Consider the following 16,831-nt stretch of genomic DNA (forward strand, 5'->3'; position numbering starts at 1 on the left):
GCGTGTATATGTTCGCATCCGAACGTCACGTCAGTGGGTATACCGGCCATCAGCTGAGCGCGCATAGCAAGTCAAGCCAGTTGCCAGCCCGTTATCGCGCACGACTCGAATTACCTACGCGTTATTGATATGCTAGATCTCAGGAAGAGACACTGCGGACGCGGATATGAGCCAGAACTCATTCGCCACCAAATTAGACACAGATGTCTCGAAGCGCCTGTTCCCGTTTTAGCTTATTGAATATCCGGAGCAGATATTAACAAAGTCATTCGCTTGGGTCGTAAAATATACATCAAAAAGGCGAAATTGAGGGAGAAGCTGACGACGCTAGACGACGACGCGTTTTGACTTGAAAATTTACGCAACGTCTCTATAGAATAAAATGTCGCTAATATTAAAAAAAAAAATGTTGTACATCCTCGTAGTTACAACTCGAACACTTTTCGAGTTATAAAATATAATAGAAGATCTACAAGTTTTTAAATATACTTTTTATGTACCAGAAGAGACGCGAGAAAAGTGATACTTTATTCGTCGTTTAACTTTATATGAATTTTTTTATCGTTAATAGTCTTATAGAAATCCAATTTAATACTAAAAAAAGCAATAGTATATTAATTACTTATTATGAGTAAAATAGTACTTATGGTTAGTACAAAAAAAAATACAAAAGTAATTACAAAAAAGTAGATAATATTAAGCAGTAAATAAGACGTTAATAAAATAAGAAAGATAGAAAGTAAAGGAAAAGAAAGATCACAGAAGTAGATAAAAAAATAGGTAGATTGTTTATGAGTTTAGTGCTTTTAATACTCAAAATAAATAATTCATCACTACCTTCCATCATATTAAATTTCTGTAAAGGATTTAATATTGCTAGTATATTGCAGATAGTTTTGAAACGTACAATAGAAAAAGTTTTAATAATTTTCGCTGCTAAATTAACTCCGCTATCGAAGTTCTCGTCAATTTTTGCTAGAAAAAAACTCCAAGTTGTTCACAGGAAATCATTGATTCGCGATGGTAGACCATCGAGATTTATAATGTGACAAAAGAATACAATATACAATACAGACGAATTAAAAAAAAAAGGAAGCAAACACGAATCATACAACAATGTGGAATCAATGGCTCGAGGATCGGCAACGCTTGCGCAATCTTCCGATCCGGTTTACGCGATTACGTTTTATGCCGCGTAGAATTTTTTCACAGAAGAGCTCGGAATAATGCCGATAATACTTACGAGTTTTCAAGATGAAAACACGAACAAACGGGTTGCGTCGAGCGACCGCAGGCGCGCGCGCGAGAAACCGGTTTCTCCTATCCAATCCTGTACGCCGTGATAATTGCGGGAACTAGTTGAAACAATACGGCCCCCGCACACTGCACTGTAGCGTTTTCGAGCTTAAATCCTTGACTGCGCTCTCTCTCTCCGCACTTTATATTCGCGAGTATCTTCGAATATATCTCGTAAATCGTTCAATTATGAATTTCCTCGACGTTTACACAGGCATGTGTAGATTTATAATCCTGGGTCGTCGTACGTAAATATAGTTCCCCCCCCCCTCTCCCTCTCCCTCCCCCCCCATGCTGATAATACACTTATTGTCAATCTATCGCGTTTCGACGCGATTCAGTTTCACGAGCGTTTTATCTGAAAACTTTTATCTGAAAACAGTGCAAATATCGATGTTGAAAACATTTTTCGCTAGCAATAACAGTTCCTTTACTGCGACGTCAGCGTATTCACGTTGTTTTGCATAATTGCTTCACAATTTCAGTATTATATTTCAATAATAAACACCTCTTCAACACGAATTTATAATTGATTATTCTTTCAGGACAAATCGCGTAAAATTACTCCTCGTTATGCATGGATTCTAACAGTTTGATAAATGCTATTAATAACAAATGCTAATAAATATAAATATATTAAAATTCGATCTTTTTATAGAACTCCTTTAAAATGAGAATCAGACATTTTATCTGAATTTCTAATATGACTTCTAATGTGAAGTAAAATAATTAATGTTTAATTCAAGTTGCACTCAGTTGCTCTTTGCGTAAACCTAACTGATAATTCAATCTCAATTTTATAAAAATCATAGATCATGTGTCACATTTATATTTACATTTATCTTCTCGACATAACTTTATTTTAAAAACAGTTTGCATCGTAATTTTATTAATATATCTTCATTTTATCGAGAATATTGTTTGCATATATAATATTTTAATAATTGCAAAATAATCTTTTTACTCGTTTTACTCTCGTACTCACTTATCTTACTTTAAAGGAAATGAAGTGGATGAAGATTTCGCAGAATCTCTGAAGGATGATAATGAGTAACAATGGATCAGGGAGTAAGAAAAATCGACAACACCTTCTGATATATTTCTTTCTGTTATTTGCGTTTCTCAAACGCAGCATAAATTGTCGTAGATATTACAAATTAGAAATAACATCACATAGCATTTCTTAATACGGGAAAATGCGTTTGCAAAGGATCACTAACGTATCGAGAAGCCGCGGCATTAATCGCGAGCAAACTATCGCGAAAACTACGTAATCGGACTTTCATATCGCGCAAGGTACAAAAATATCCAAAGCACAGCGAGCGTCGCGCAAATCGTTGCTGTGCAACATTACAAATATTATCTGTCTCTTCTCTCTACCTTTCTTTCTCTTCCTCTCTACCCTCGCGATACAAGAAACTCGTTCTCATTTCCACCCTCTTGCCATGAGGAGTGTATTTTCATCAATCCTTGTCTTCGTAGTAATTTAACATTTAACCCTAAACAGTATAAAAAGGAATTTTCCTTTCCATGTCTAAAATATGAAGAAAATTAAGAAAAAAATTATCAGCTCTGCTTATCATGTTGATTGTTATAAAATTTTTTAAGAAATTTTCAAATATCCAGAAGAGAATTTGGAACGAAAATTTAGACTCTCTTTTTGACTCTTCCGTACATATTTAAGTTGTTTTATACTATTTAGGGATAAACTTTACACGATCGTCACGACGCTATTTACGCACATTTACAAACACATAAATATTTCAAGAATATTCATGAGCCCTTTACGTATTTCACTGCCAAAGGTGGAAAAACCTTCGCCTGCTCATGAGATCAGGAAATTTTTCCATGACGGTCTGTAAAAACAATTACTTCGTAAACGGGAGTACGTCCTGCGGTGCGCAATGTAATTTGCAACATCCGCGCGCGTAACGCACATCGTTAACACAGATCGATCCTGTTAACGTTCGCTTTGTCGAGAAACAATCGCTACAAACGATAAATAATGGAGGCAATCAATGGGAACGCGCTTTTTTGTTTAATCGCCCTTGTCACGCAAACGAGATCGACGGAACTTTCGCCGTCGTAACTTATCGATAATTAAATTTTTGTTATCATTTGAACTTCATCCAATTCTCTTTTACGATGTGTCTCCCACAGGATCATCACTGGAGATACGCCTTGAGAGAATGTTATAGATATTAATTTATCTTATTTATGATATATATATATATATATATATATATATATATGTATATATATATATATATATATATATTTCATAATATAATTATTTCTTTTTCCAGGAAAAAACTTGTACTGTTTTCTATGTCTTACTCTATACAAAAAAAATGAGATAAATTTTTATAACGTCTTTAATAAAATTCTCACATACTGTAAAAACGTGATTAACGACGATACCACCGCCGTTGTCACATTCGATATTATTGTGTTTATCACGATATAATATTTTAGAAAGCACATGTATATATATAAATGGTTCCATCCACGTTTAACCCTCGACAGTATAAACGGACGCCTCAATAGGTTTCAAAACTTCATTGGAGGTGTTACAAGTTAATTATAATTTAATTATAAAATCGCATTTAATTATAAAATCGAATATAAATAAAATGATCATAAAACGAGTTTTCGTGATTTTTTTTTTATAGCTCCCACACTTGACTCCTTTATTTCGCATAGTAACTTCGAATTTGTTATAAAATACATTATATATGTGTATATATTATATAAACGGTATTTGCAATATAATATAAATTATATATCATATATTTGACAATATAATATATGCGGACACATTCATATTTTCATATAAAAAAAAGAAGTGTTATACTGTATAGGATTAATCTTTCATATGTAAAATGTATACCCGCTCGCAATTTATCCGTACATTCATAATTAACTAATAACGATTAAACGAGGCCGCGAGTATTGCTTTCCACCACTCTGTAATGCTACAATTTCGACTTGCGATGTCGTTTGTAGCGTTTGTTGTTAACAAATAACTGCTAATTATAATAGTACATTTTGAAGTACAGTATGAGTAAAGTATTATTGCCCGAAAAAAAAGAGATCCATCTTTTTAGATTTATAATTTATATGTGCGTGCGTCGCCTTCTTTCTCTTCAATAATCAGTTTATTGAAGATAAATATCCTGCAAGATAATTATTTATCTTTTTCTTAGGTAGTATCTTCTCGGGCAATAATTTACGGTCATACGTACTGTGAGTGCCAGTTGGCTTGAGACGGGCCAACGTCTTTATGTCTTTCGTTTGTTACATCAGCAAATCAGTCTTACACCTTCGTGCAAATGCGATAGTCCAATTTACAACGCGCGGTTAACTTTACATGTGGCTGTCCCTCATTCTTACGTGACCTTTCTAGCTACTTCTCTTTTTTCGTCCTCGTATGAAGTAAGGGGATGTAGATGCACGACTCTGAAGGATGGTGGGAAAATGTTTTGGACGGGATTGTGTCTCTTCCCCCTTTAGAGCTTTAACCGGTTCTATTCCATCATTTAGATGATCAAGAAACAAGTTTGGAACTCGTCACCGTAAATTATTTATTTCCAAAAGTTCGATATTTATGTTTCTTTTCTGTGACAAAAATTCACAAAAAGAATTCAGTTAATTAATATGTTTGTATATTACTTTGAATTTTTATATTAAGATTGGACTCTCTCATTCTATTGTTCAAATTTTAAAGTTCTAATTTTAAACGAATTATAATCATTTGTCTTAAATTTTTAATAATTATTCAGAAAAGTAAATTTTTTTAATTAAATATTGTAACATCAAATTGATTTTCTTAATAAATTGCAACCAATTTTATTTTACACATTATGTAAAATTAAAAGATTTTACAAATTAAATAGTTTGTAAAATCATTGAAATCAGAAAATACACAAAAAGATCCTAAATTATTTTAAATTCTAAAAATTTTAGAAAATTTTTTGTTTCCCAGATTTTAATATATAAATATATATTAGAAAATTTATGATATATATATATATATATATATATATATAATACACATACGAGATTACATAACCGAAATCCTTTACTAAAAAATATTAGTTAATTGTACACATTACTAACGAAATTACAAGAAACAAATTTTAAAATAGCATTACAGAGCATATGAAAAAGATTAGATTCTTTTTCAATAAAAATTATAATTTATTTTAACGTATAAAATAAAAATATATACAAATAAATCTTTTCATACAGTTTTTTCTCTTAAACAGTGAATTTCATTGCAACAGCATCGGTTTTTTGCTTCGCCGATTTTGAAAGAGACAGCTCTACATTATCACAAAAAAATCCGAGTTCAATCTAATTCCATTGAGTCTCGTTGCGGTACGCATCCTGTTGTAATTCAGTTCGTAAAAGGAAACCTCACTTTCTGATATAAATATTCGATTTACCGGTTAAAGCGTCGCCACCCTTTGTAAGTATACCACGAAGAGGTTTTCAATTTCAATGTACTTTTTCTCTCTTGTGCGCAAAGGTAAAACGGAAGGGATTGGTATCCCTACGCAACTCGTTTCTCTCGACCCCGCGAAGAAAACTTTATATATGAGCGTCTTTAATCTAAATCCTAACGATAATCACACACTTGCTTCTTTCTCTTAATCACTTCGTAATTCTTAATATCACAATACCGCCACTAAGGTCTTTAATCGCACTACGACGAAAAGCGACCGAAGCAAAGTAAAAAAAAAAACAGAACGAAAAATGGTAAAGAAGTAAAAAAAAATCTAGACACAAAGAAAACGCGAACAGATATTAACCACAACGTAAGTAATAGTACGTACGGTAGTCAACGAATAATAACATAATAACATGACAAATTGAAGCGAAGATTGTGAACAATAATTTAATAGCAGAACGTTAATCCTCTCTCTAATCTTTCGTCCCTTTTAGCGCGTTAAACAGCAAAGACGAGCTCATTTCGTCATTGTTTCTCTGTGAAAATCTATTTGAAGCTACAGAGTTAAAGCGATACAGTTTCAAGATGGATCATCTCTCAGATTACACCGAGAAATATAGTTCAACTATCTAGCTTAGTGGATATATAATTGCGCATACCATTAGTCTGCATACGATTTTACACAATTTTAACTATCCGTTAGACAGTAAGATTGGTTTTTATCACTTAATGTAATAAGTCTAAGATATATTTAGAAATTGCACCGCTTTACTCTATTTCGTTAAAGGTTCTTCTCTTAGCCCCGCAAACTAAACGAAAAATCTGTGACGAGTTTCACAAGCTTTGAACTTTTCACAGAATTCATCGAAATAATTTCATACTCGCAGAACCAAAATCTCAAAACGCGAAATATTGAAAGTTAACTGAAACAAAATATTATGCACTAACAATACAGAAGGCGAAAGCCGTATTGCTTTGCGCCGACAAATTCGACTTAAATAAATTACTGTCGAGACGAATCACCCGGTAATGAGACAAATATTAATATATTTATTAATGATATCGCAGAAATGATCATCAGCATCGCGACATCGAGAGAAGATGTTATTATAAAGTAATGAGATTTTTCATACAGCGACTGTTATGAAGGGAGAAAATGACGAGGGAGAAAGATCGATCGAATGGAATGACGGTATGGGCTGAACATCTGTATCATCTACCAACAGGATATACAGGATGTCCCAAAAAAATGTGCATTATGAGAACATCCTACTGAAATTACTTTTGTTGATTTTTAAGACAAACATTTTGTTTTCGAAAATTGAAAATGTAAAAATTAACTGGAAAATATGAATTATTATTCGAGTTCTTACGCTTCTCAATGTAAGATAATTCGATTATATGATTATATATTCGAATTATTCTTATGTTAATATCAATAGTGACTTGATTAATCACAAAATGATAGTCTCATTAGGATCTATTTCTCTCTGGGACTATCCTGCAAGATTTCCATAAAAGGTTACTATTTGGAGAATATGCTGCCACATATTCCAGCATAATCATTTCACATTTCACAATGAAAAATGGACAATATGTGCTCGTCCGTGAGAGACGTACACACACGAGCTTCGAAGGATCATCACTAAACATCCGACGCGACTAATAGCTACCTGACTATGATTAATCAGTAAAACGCGCTCTAAAAACTAATTATACTTGCTACGTATCACGTGAAATTTGTTACAAGTCTTATAATCACATATCCTCTTCAAGAACGAAGATGCGAGAGACCACTCCTCGCGATATAAGATCTACCACTATTAGAACTTGTCTCGCGCGCTATCACAATTATCGAACGCGTAATAGGCCTCTCTCCTTGAATACAGTATTGCATGGTGACAGCAGAACAAAAAAGCGATGGTGTTGTCATTAACCCTTTAACTGACTCGCCATTCAACAGTGAAAACGTGTTAAGATTCATCCTTATCGTTACAATACTTCTAACTCCAAATCCCTAGATTTTGGAAAGCTTAAATTCTACGATCCTCAATTCCAACGATCTTCAAATTCTACATATCTTATAAACTAGCTTTGCAAATATTTTTTTTAATTCTAGCGATCTTCGAATCTAATCGTTTACTTATTTTCTGGATTACAATTAAATATAATTCAACTGAATTCTTTAATCCCTGATTAATCTTATAGGTTGAAATATCTGGATTTTTGTTCGTTAGATTCAATTTTTTTTTAACTAATAATAGAACTTAGATCTGTGGACATATAGATTCTTCATCTTTTAGATCTATACATCACTAGATTTTGAACGCAAGATCTAACTTTTCGTAAATCTGTTGTGTTCAAACTGCAATATTTTTACACCGTAAAGCAGCATTTCTACGAACTATTTCATTTCTTTACACATCCATTGAATAAATTCTAAACACACAGATCAATTTCAGTATCTCCTGCACTTGTACGTGCAAGTACCTTTGTTCAAAAACTCTACTGTTTCTTATAAGTAAAATGTGTCATTTATATAGAAAATTGAAATGTAATTTCCAAGTTAAAGGGTTAAACGCAACACCTCGCATAATCGCGACCATGATACGCGAATTTTACAGCGTGCCATTACAACGACGAAATCTAACCTCAGGTCCTCTGCTTCCGCCGTCTTAGTTTTTTTTCTTTCCTGGTCTTCGATATTGTATGAATTTGGCCAACGCCTATAGGGCAATTAACTGACAAAAATGGCCGCACCCGTTTAGGCAAAACGGGTGATCGTTACAACGTGCAAAACTCCGGTATGTGATCCCGAGATACTTCAATGAGATTGCTGGAAAGACCTGTAGAGTTTCTTCTTTTGCAAAGTGAAATCCCTACTGATCATGATGGTACCGCCACGTGTGAGATTTCTGGAAAAAAAAAACAACAAATCGTTTTCAGTTTCTTTACATCAGACAATCATGCTAATCGCATTATCTACAAAATGTACAATATTTTGCAACGCGAAGTTTGTGGAAACGGAAAAGCTGAACGGATAAAAATTATTCAGATACAATCTAATCATACAATCTAAGTGAAGAAGGCGGTATTGCAATACCACTTCATGTTATCGAAGTAAATATGTAAATAAAAACAGCTAATTACAAAGTATAACAAAAGAATCTAGAATATTATCTACAATATTATCTCAGTCTAAAGATAGTCAAACAAAAGAATAAGTTAAATAACTTTATATAAAATTAAGTTGCAACATAAGTAATTTAAAGTGATTTAAATCAGATTCTAATTGCAAGATTCTACTTTATTAAATGTATACTCACTTTAAGAATTGAGGCAGCAGCATGTGCCAGGATGTATGATCCTGTTTCAGCGTGAGATAGAGCTCGAACGTCGACACAGTACTGGGATCGCACTGTATTCTCGACAGTTTGCGGCACATGCTATCCGTTTCGAAGCTGATGAACAACGTACAGCCTCTGAAACAAGCAAACATCAATTTTTCAAAGATATTGAAAATTTAGACAATATATCAATTTATTCAGGAAAAACGTTTACAGCAATAACGAATCGAGATACTCGAGGAAAGTTTAACACACTTTTATTTTTAGCATCGATCTTTTTAATAACCGAATAAAACTATTAAAAAATATGAAAAAAATATATATAATTCAATCAAATTTTCATTGGAAAAAAAAATCGCTCCAAATATTTTATACAATTAACGATATTTCCTATAACATTACTCGCGAAAAAAAAAAACAATTTGGAGAAAAGCTTTTCTATATTTTCCAGATGGACACTTGTTGCGCGAAATAATATTTATCTGGATTCGCGGATCGTGTTGATTTGGTCGAATTCGAATCACTCGAGAAAGGGAAGGGTTATTTCGGCAACATGGAAAATTCTACTTACCGAAGGCCGCAGGGCTCATTCTCTGCCATCGTAAGTACATCTTTGGCTATCTTGGGCAGCAAATCGGCAGGTAGGAGAACCTCGCCGCAAGCCAGCTGGGCGTGTTTAGCCCTCCTGAGTTCAACCTCCAGCCTCTTCGCCAACGCCTGACAGGCACCGTCCAATTCGTCCGTCTCGTTTCCAGCTGTAACAATTAATTAAACGAAATTAAGCGCGTGCGCTCTCTCAGCTTCCCAGTGAATAAACTAAACGTTAAAGCGGTCAATTGAAAAGAAAGTGGCAGATCACTTTTTCTTCTATTTTCAAGCCTACAGACAACTCAACAGTCATTCTCCCAATTACTTCAAAACCTAAATAAAATTAATTTGAACTAATTGTCTCGTTAATGCAAATTAAACAATTATTAAATTACACATTTAGGATAAATAATAGTTTATCCTAAAAAATGAATTATTATCTTAAATAACAATTCTTTTAGTTAAATAAAAATTATTATTTAGGATAATAATAATTCGTAATTTAACTTTCCCACAAACTTTCGCCCAAAAAATACTTTTCATAACAAAATATATGAAAAGTATACATATATACATATATATATATAATAGCCTCTTATTTATCTAATATCTTCCGAGATAAAAAGTGGGAACTGACGTAATCTTAGATATTAATAAATCAACCGATATCATCGGATGTAATCGAAAGCCATAGGCGAAAAAACATATTTTGCTTCTCGATGATGATTCACGTTATCTGCCATTCTATCTAAATATAATCCGAACTCAAATATAATTTTAATCAGTGCTTCGATGCCGATTCTTGTTTCCGCAAGTAGATTCTAGATATTAGCTAATTTTACGCTCGCATTAATTCGATCGCAGCATATAATCCCGATTAATCAAGTGATGAGATCATCGTTTTATTATTTAAAACCGACGTCTGTGCAACATAACAAAGAACAGTCGTTAGGAGCGAGGACGCAACCAACGTCGAGTCTCCCACCTCGCCATGCATTTCATTTTTTTAATCAATGCGTGATCGTCGAAAGAATATCTGAACTGTAACATTTCTTTTTTCTTCTATTGCCTGTTTCTACCATTTTATTAGATTAGTTTTAATCTACTTTTTATCAAACTATAGCAATGTCCTGCTCATTAATTTATAAAATATGAAATAAATCTATTATTTAAACAATTATAAATAAATTTATAATTATTTTGCCTCAATTGATAAATAATTTATTTATTTTATTATTGCTCTTTTCTAGTTCGGTTTAACTTATTTTTTTATGAAACTATAGTGATGTCCTGTTAATTTAAAAAATATGAGATAAATTTATTATTTAATAAATAAATCTAATTTTTAGCCTTAGTTGATAAATTTATTTATTACTCTTTTTCAGTTCTAATTATTTTCTAGAAATTTTTTTCTGCTCCTAAGAATTCGAAAAAAAGTAAGTCAAATTGAAAGTTAATCTACATTGATAGAAATAGACGTATGTCGATCACTCGGTCGATTCTATCTCGAGCCTGCCTCGACCATTGTTTCTAGCGGCCGGCGAAGAGGTAAGCTCGTACGAACTCGTTTGACCTCGATTTTTTTATCTATCTTATCGCGCTTAACAAAAATCACAATCGTTCTATGCCACTTGGACAATCAACTCTTCCGTTTTGTGTTCTAACGTTTCTGAAACGTTTCTATTACTGGAGCTCTCGTTTTTATTATCAAAATTGCTGGAATCGAAAATAAAAAAATCTCACAATAAAGCGAGTTATAAAATATGATCGATTGCTTAATAAAAGGAATACATTCACGTTACAGTTTTTGCATCATCAGCTGACGAAATCTTGTTTGTATTCTATAATTCGAAAGAGCAATTAAACTGAAGTACTCTCTTTGTGTCCGTTAATCCGTATTTATTTACCGGACGATCGAAAGCGCTAAATTTTAGGAAAATTCCATTTATAAACACGCCGAAGACTGTAAGTGGAAAGCTAGACAGAGAACAATCGAGGAACATGGAAAAACGACAGCGAAGGGCATCCCCTCCCCCTCGTACGATCGGAAGACCGACGCTGACGCAACTATAATTCGACGTTTCGCCGGTAAATCGCCGGTGTGCCTCGAAATCGAATCCTCGTCCATATTAAGAAATCGGAGTAAATTTTTCGAGCGATGCAGCCGACGAAACGTGTCGCGAAAGCAAAAATCAGCTGATTGCGGCCGGCGTTGTCAGCTGAGAACAACGGCTCGCTCGATGGAGGAGAAAACGGAGAGGCCGACAATTGAAGCGCGAGAACGGAGGAATTAAAGGGAAACCGGCATCGCGAGACAGCCGTTACATCTGTACGCACTCACCTCGGGTGTTGCTGAAGTCCACATTGACAGGACACGGCAGGACCTCCATGATTTCGCGAGAAAGTCTTGCAGCGGCGGACGCACAATGGACACGGCTTTCTCGTCGGCCTTGCCGAACGGCAACGCGATTTTCTTCGAGAAAGAGATGTCGACGGCGAACGATGGACGAGGCTGTTGGAAACGCGTGGAAAGCGGCCACGGAGAACAGATTGATGACGGACAATAGGCAACCGGATCCGTAACACCGAAAGCTTTCACCGGAGCGACTGCGAATTGAGAGCTCTCGACAAAGATCCACGGCAAATTCACCCTTTCGACTGATCGGCCGCCGGTTGCTGACGCGACTTTTATACGGGCGATCCCACCTCGAGGATACCCCGCCATTCCCTTCGCCCCACGTCGCCTACAGTCGACCGCCTAGCAACATCGCCTACGTGACGTTTCGGCAGTACGTCCGCACTTCGGCCATTTCCGGCGATACTCGCGCCGGCCTTCGGTCACGCTCGGCATCCCGACCGAGCGAGAGCGTGCGAGAACGTGCGAGTGCGATCCTCCTCGGAGGGGATCTATCCGCTGTTGCCGCCGGTGACGACGGTACATCGAGTTTTTTTTCACCCACGATGCTCGTTTTGTTTTTCTTCTCTTTCTCCCTCCTCTTTTCTCTGTCTTTCTCTCTCTCTCTTTCTATCTGTCTCTCTCCTCTCTCTCTCTCTCTCGTCTACTCTCATCTCTCGTCGACGTGCATTACGTCGCGTAACCTTTTATCGCGGCTTTTAACGCCGCGACGAGACGCGCGTATTAAACCGCAGGTGAAATTACTGCCCTTCGCTCGGTAGCAGGTTTTTTAAGCGTAGGCGATTTGGATAAAAATCGAGAGATCCGCGCTCCCGATGTAAAAAAACGAAGAGCGTACATACACACCTCCTTTCTGGCTGCATCCCGGAGGGGAGAAAAACCTGTTTTAGAAATTCAGAAGGTGTTGTGTTTTGCTGTGGGGCGCGGGATCAGCTGACCCTGGCTGTAGCGAAGGTTATGGTAAAAAGTCGTCACGACAGAATCACGATTTAAAAAAAAAAGTCTTCTTTTGACAAGAATTTTCGATAAAAAAACTTATCTAAGTACGTAGACAAATGACAAATCAAAGAGAAAATATAAAACTCACAACATAGCTAATTGTGACAATTGCGTATTGTAGGATTTCCAAATTGTTAAGAATCACAATTTTAAATTTTTTCACAATCACAATTTTTTCTTTTGATGACGAGAATTTCGATAAAAATTTTGTAGACTCAGATCTTAAAGACGTAGAACGATAAATCAAAAAGAAAATGCAGAACTCGTAAAAGCTGATTATAAAAATCACATACATTACGTAAGATTTCTGGATTGTGTTAAGAATCATGATTTAAAAGTCTTCTTTTGAATTTTTATAAGAAACTCATATTTAACGATGTAGATGAATAACAAATTAAAATGGAAATATAAAACTTATAAAGGTTAATTGTGAAAATCACATTGCGTAAGATTTCTGATTATGTTAAGAATCAGGATTTAAAATAGGTTTTTTTTTACAAAAATTTCAATAAGAAACTTGTATTTAAAGATATAGACGAATGATATATAAAAAAGAAAATGTAGAACTCGATATAAAGACTGATTATGAAAATGAAAACCGTACGCATATTGCATAAGATTTCTAATTATATTCAATATTTCCAACCATTATAGAAATTTAATATTGGCCAATTAATTGCTTATTTTCAGTATTAAAATTACTGTTAACAATATTTTAACAATACTCAAAATAAGTGATTAATTGACCAACAAATTTAAATTTCTAGGAAATTCTTCTAAGGAAATTGTACTAAGAATCACGATTTAAAAAAAAAATACTTTTTTACGAGAATTTCGATAAGAAAGTTACATTTAAGAAAGAACTTATATTTAAAGATAATAAATATAAAAAAAAATATAAATATAATAAATATAAAAAAATGTAGAACCTGATAAAAGCTGATTGTGAAAATCGTATTGCGTAAGACTTCCAATTGTATTAAGAAGCGCTTGCTCACGGCTATGCTTGATCTAAGCAAGCTCTACTACCGGTCTCACGAAAAGCATTTCGAACGTTGATTCACTCGACACGATATATTTATTTTATCGTCGCGTATAAAGAGTATCTACTTTTTTTAATCGTAATTTTTTTTTACTGTCACTTAGAGTGCGCGATTTATCATTACTTCTCTTTTTTTAAAAACGAGTAATATCCGATTCGACACACCGTTCGCGTCGATTTATTTCGATATCACTCTATTTTTCCATCCGTAAGTCGCCCCGTCACGTTTGTTACGAAACGGAGAAAATGTTGTTTCCTTTCGTCGACGAGAATTATTTTTCGCACGTTGACAAATAGATCGTACGTGATAAGTGTCTTTTTTTTTATCGGCCTCTAATCCGGAGGACACGTTGGGTCGCACGCGAGAGGAGGATTTATGTAACGAGAGTTACAAGATTAGCGCGCTCGTGCCGTTTACGGATGCCGTTAGTTTTAATACAAAGACGGTCACGTTCGGACAATAGATCTGACCGAGATGCATTCAGAGTATAAAAGCTTCATATTCGCGGGAGTTACGCGCTCGGGCGAGAAACCGCCGCGATTATGGAAATCGCGGGATGAGAGCTATAGATAAATGGATTACTGAATGAGAACGGTGTATGACAGAGGAAAGAATTATCTTTTTCTACATCTCGACTTCAAAACAAATTATAAGTAATTCTCTTGGGTGCACTCGAGATAAACGCGTTGAAGATAATAATCTTTCTGTTTTTATTCTCTCTCTCCCTCTCTCTCTCTCTCTCTCTCTCTCTCTCTCTCTCTCCTCGATTTATCCCAATATGTTTTGCGATTCTTGGAGTGAATTTTAAATTGGAGAATATGAGAAAGCGGCCGCGAATGATAACAGGGAATAGAATTATCTTTTTATACATCTCGACTGCAAAACAAATTATAAATGATTCTCTTAGAAGTATCGAGATAAACGCGTGGAACATAATAATCTTTCTGTTTATTCCTCGGTTTATCCGTTATTTCGATATGCTTCGCGACTCTTGGAGTGAATTTTAAATTGACGAAAATGAGAAAGCGACTGGGTGCTAAATAGGGAACGAGAAAATAGAATTACCTTTTTATATACATCTCGACTTCAAAACACATTATAAGCAATTCTCTTAGAAGCACTCGAAATAAACGTGTTGAAAATATACTTCCTGTTTATCCGATATTTTTTTCAACTCCATGAATTGACAAAAATATTGAAATAGGATAAACTCCTTGAATTTTAGATTGACGAATCCGAGAAAGCGACCGAACACGGGAAATATAATAGAAATCTAAGGAATGATATGAACAATTTTGATCGAAATTCATATCGAATAATTCCATAATACATATCCAGGAAATATATTAAACACGCAAAGGAGTAGCGAACACCTGTGACTCCAAAAGGGTCTTTGTGGATAAAATACTAGAGGGGCCCAACAATACCGGATCCTAAGAATCACCGGTCCTAAGAATCTGTGACAACGCAAAGATTCGAAAACCTGCTTGACAGGTTCGGATGATCTGTAATAAATTCAAAATGCTGCCAGCGACTCAAAAAATCCGTCGAATGAAATATCCGCAGGTCCAAATCATTGCTGAGGATCAACAAACGTGATCGCGTATCGCGTTTAAATCCCATACGTATCTACAATGTATGTACACTCTTTCTTATCGCGCATTTATAAATACAATCGCTTAATCGGCTGAACGGTATCAGACAGATAAAATAATCCGCAGTGAGATGTCGTTTGATGAGTCCCGAAACATAATAGATGTAATAACCCTTAAACCTTAGTTAGTACTATTTAAATGTATATTTATTAAAATTTAGTAAATTTTTTTTTTAGCGTAGCAAATCCAACATGTTGATTTCTTTATTGTTTAAGTATTTCTGAGTGCCATGGTTCTAAAGCTCCTAAAGACCGATAGTACAATATTTTCCACTAGGAAAACTAATATGATACACACTGACAAGAGTATAATTGAATGCAAATCAATTCACATATTTCAGTGTTAATAAATAATTCAAACCTTTTAATTACGTATTCTTTGTTGTCACGATAACGTTAAAAGAATTAAATTATTTATTAACATTAAAAATATCAATTTGCATTCAATTCGTCAGTGTTGCACTAGTTTTCCTAATGGAAAACGCTATGAATCTCGCAGCTGCATGATCAAATAATTAAAGATCAATTAAGATAAATCATAATGTGAGGAAAATGAAGTCTATTATTCTCCTCACGTTTGACTGATGAATGATTAATTTCTCATAGTTTACAACAAGTAAGCTAACAGTTACGACCAGTGTAAATGATCCTTTAAGATCTATCCAGCCAAACTTGTATATCCGCGTAAATGTACATCTAAAGAAAATTATCTAATCGCATTTCTACGTACGTGAAATGCGATTAGATAACTTCCTTTATATGCATACGTTTAAGCAAGTTTGTCTGGAATAGACCCATACGGATTTGCAATGACTCTTTAATGGATCCCTGCGGATATCTTCGCGGAAAAATGTTCAGGAACAACGAATATATGTACAAATCAGACGATTCGCAAAACGCAGGACTGATGGAACAACATGCCTGTAGATTCTGGAAAATAACATCTCTATCGGAAGTGCCGTTTTTATCTGCGCGGTTGCTGAGCTTCTCGTACAAACAAACTCCCGATAATGCCTGGCCCCCGCGGCCTGATGG

General features: G+C 34.8%; 1 protein-coding gene across 1 annotated transcript; it reads right to left on the reverse strand.

Annotated features, from left to right (window-relative positions):
- Nucleotides 1–2,385: 2,385 nt before the first annotated feature.
- LOC105149736 (protein charybde) lies at nt 2,386–12,948 on the reverse strand. Its single transcript, XM_011062360.2, has 4 exons — nt 12,026–12,948; nt 9,668–9,851; nt 9,076–9,231; nt 2,386–8,664 (listed from the first exon to the last, which is right to left on the reverse strand). The coding sequence occupies exons 1-4, from the start codon at nt 12,072–12,074 to the stop codon at nt 8,574–8,576; spliced, it is 480 nt and encodes a 159-aa protein (XP_011060662.1). The 5' UTR covers nt 12,075–12,948; the 3' UTR covers nt 2,386–8,573.
- Between the last annotated feature and the right edge of the window lie 3,883 nt (nt 12,949–16,831).

This window comes from Acromyrmex echinatior, chromosome 3 (assembly GCF_024713525.1).
Source record: "Acromyrmex echinatior isolate Ae372 chromosome 3, ASM2471352v2, whole genome shotgun sequence".
Lineage (NCBI taxonomy): Eukaryota > Metazoa > Arthropoda > Insecta > Hymenoptera > Formicidae > Acromyrmex > Acromyrmex echinatior.

What these genes read in the sequence shown, in the direction of transcription:
- LOC105149736 (XM_011062360.2), bottom strand. Translation starts at nt 12,074, where the DNA reads ATGGAGGTCCTGCCGTGTCCTGTCAATGTGGACTTCAGCAACACCCGA. An exon ending in AATGAGCCCTGCGGCCTTCG is followed by an intron (nt 9,232 to 9,667) that starts GTAAGTAGAATT and finishes TGCTTGTTTCAG; the next exon opens with AGGCTGTACGTTGTTCATCA. An exon ending in CTGCTGCCTCAATTCTTAAA is followed by an intron (nt 8,665 to 9,075) that starts GTGAGTATACAT and finishes TTTTTTTTCCAG; the next exon opens with AAATCTCACACGTGGCGGTA.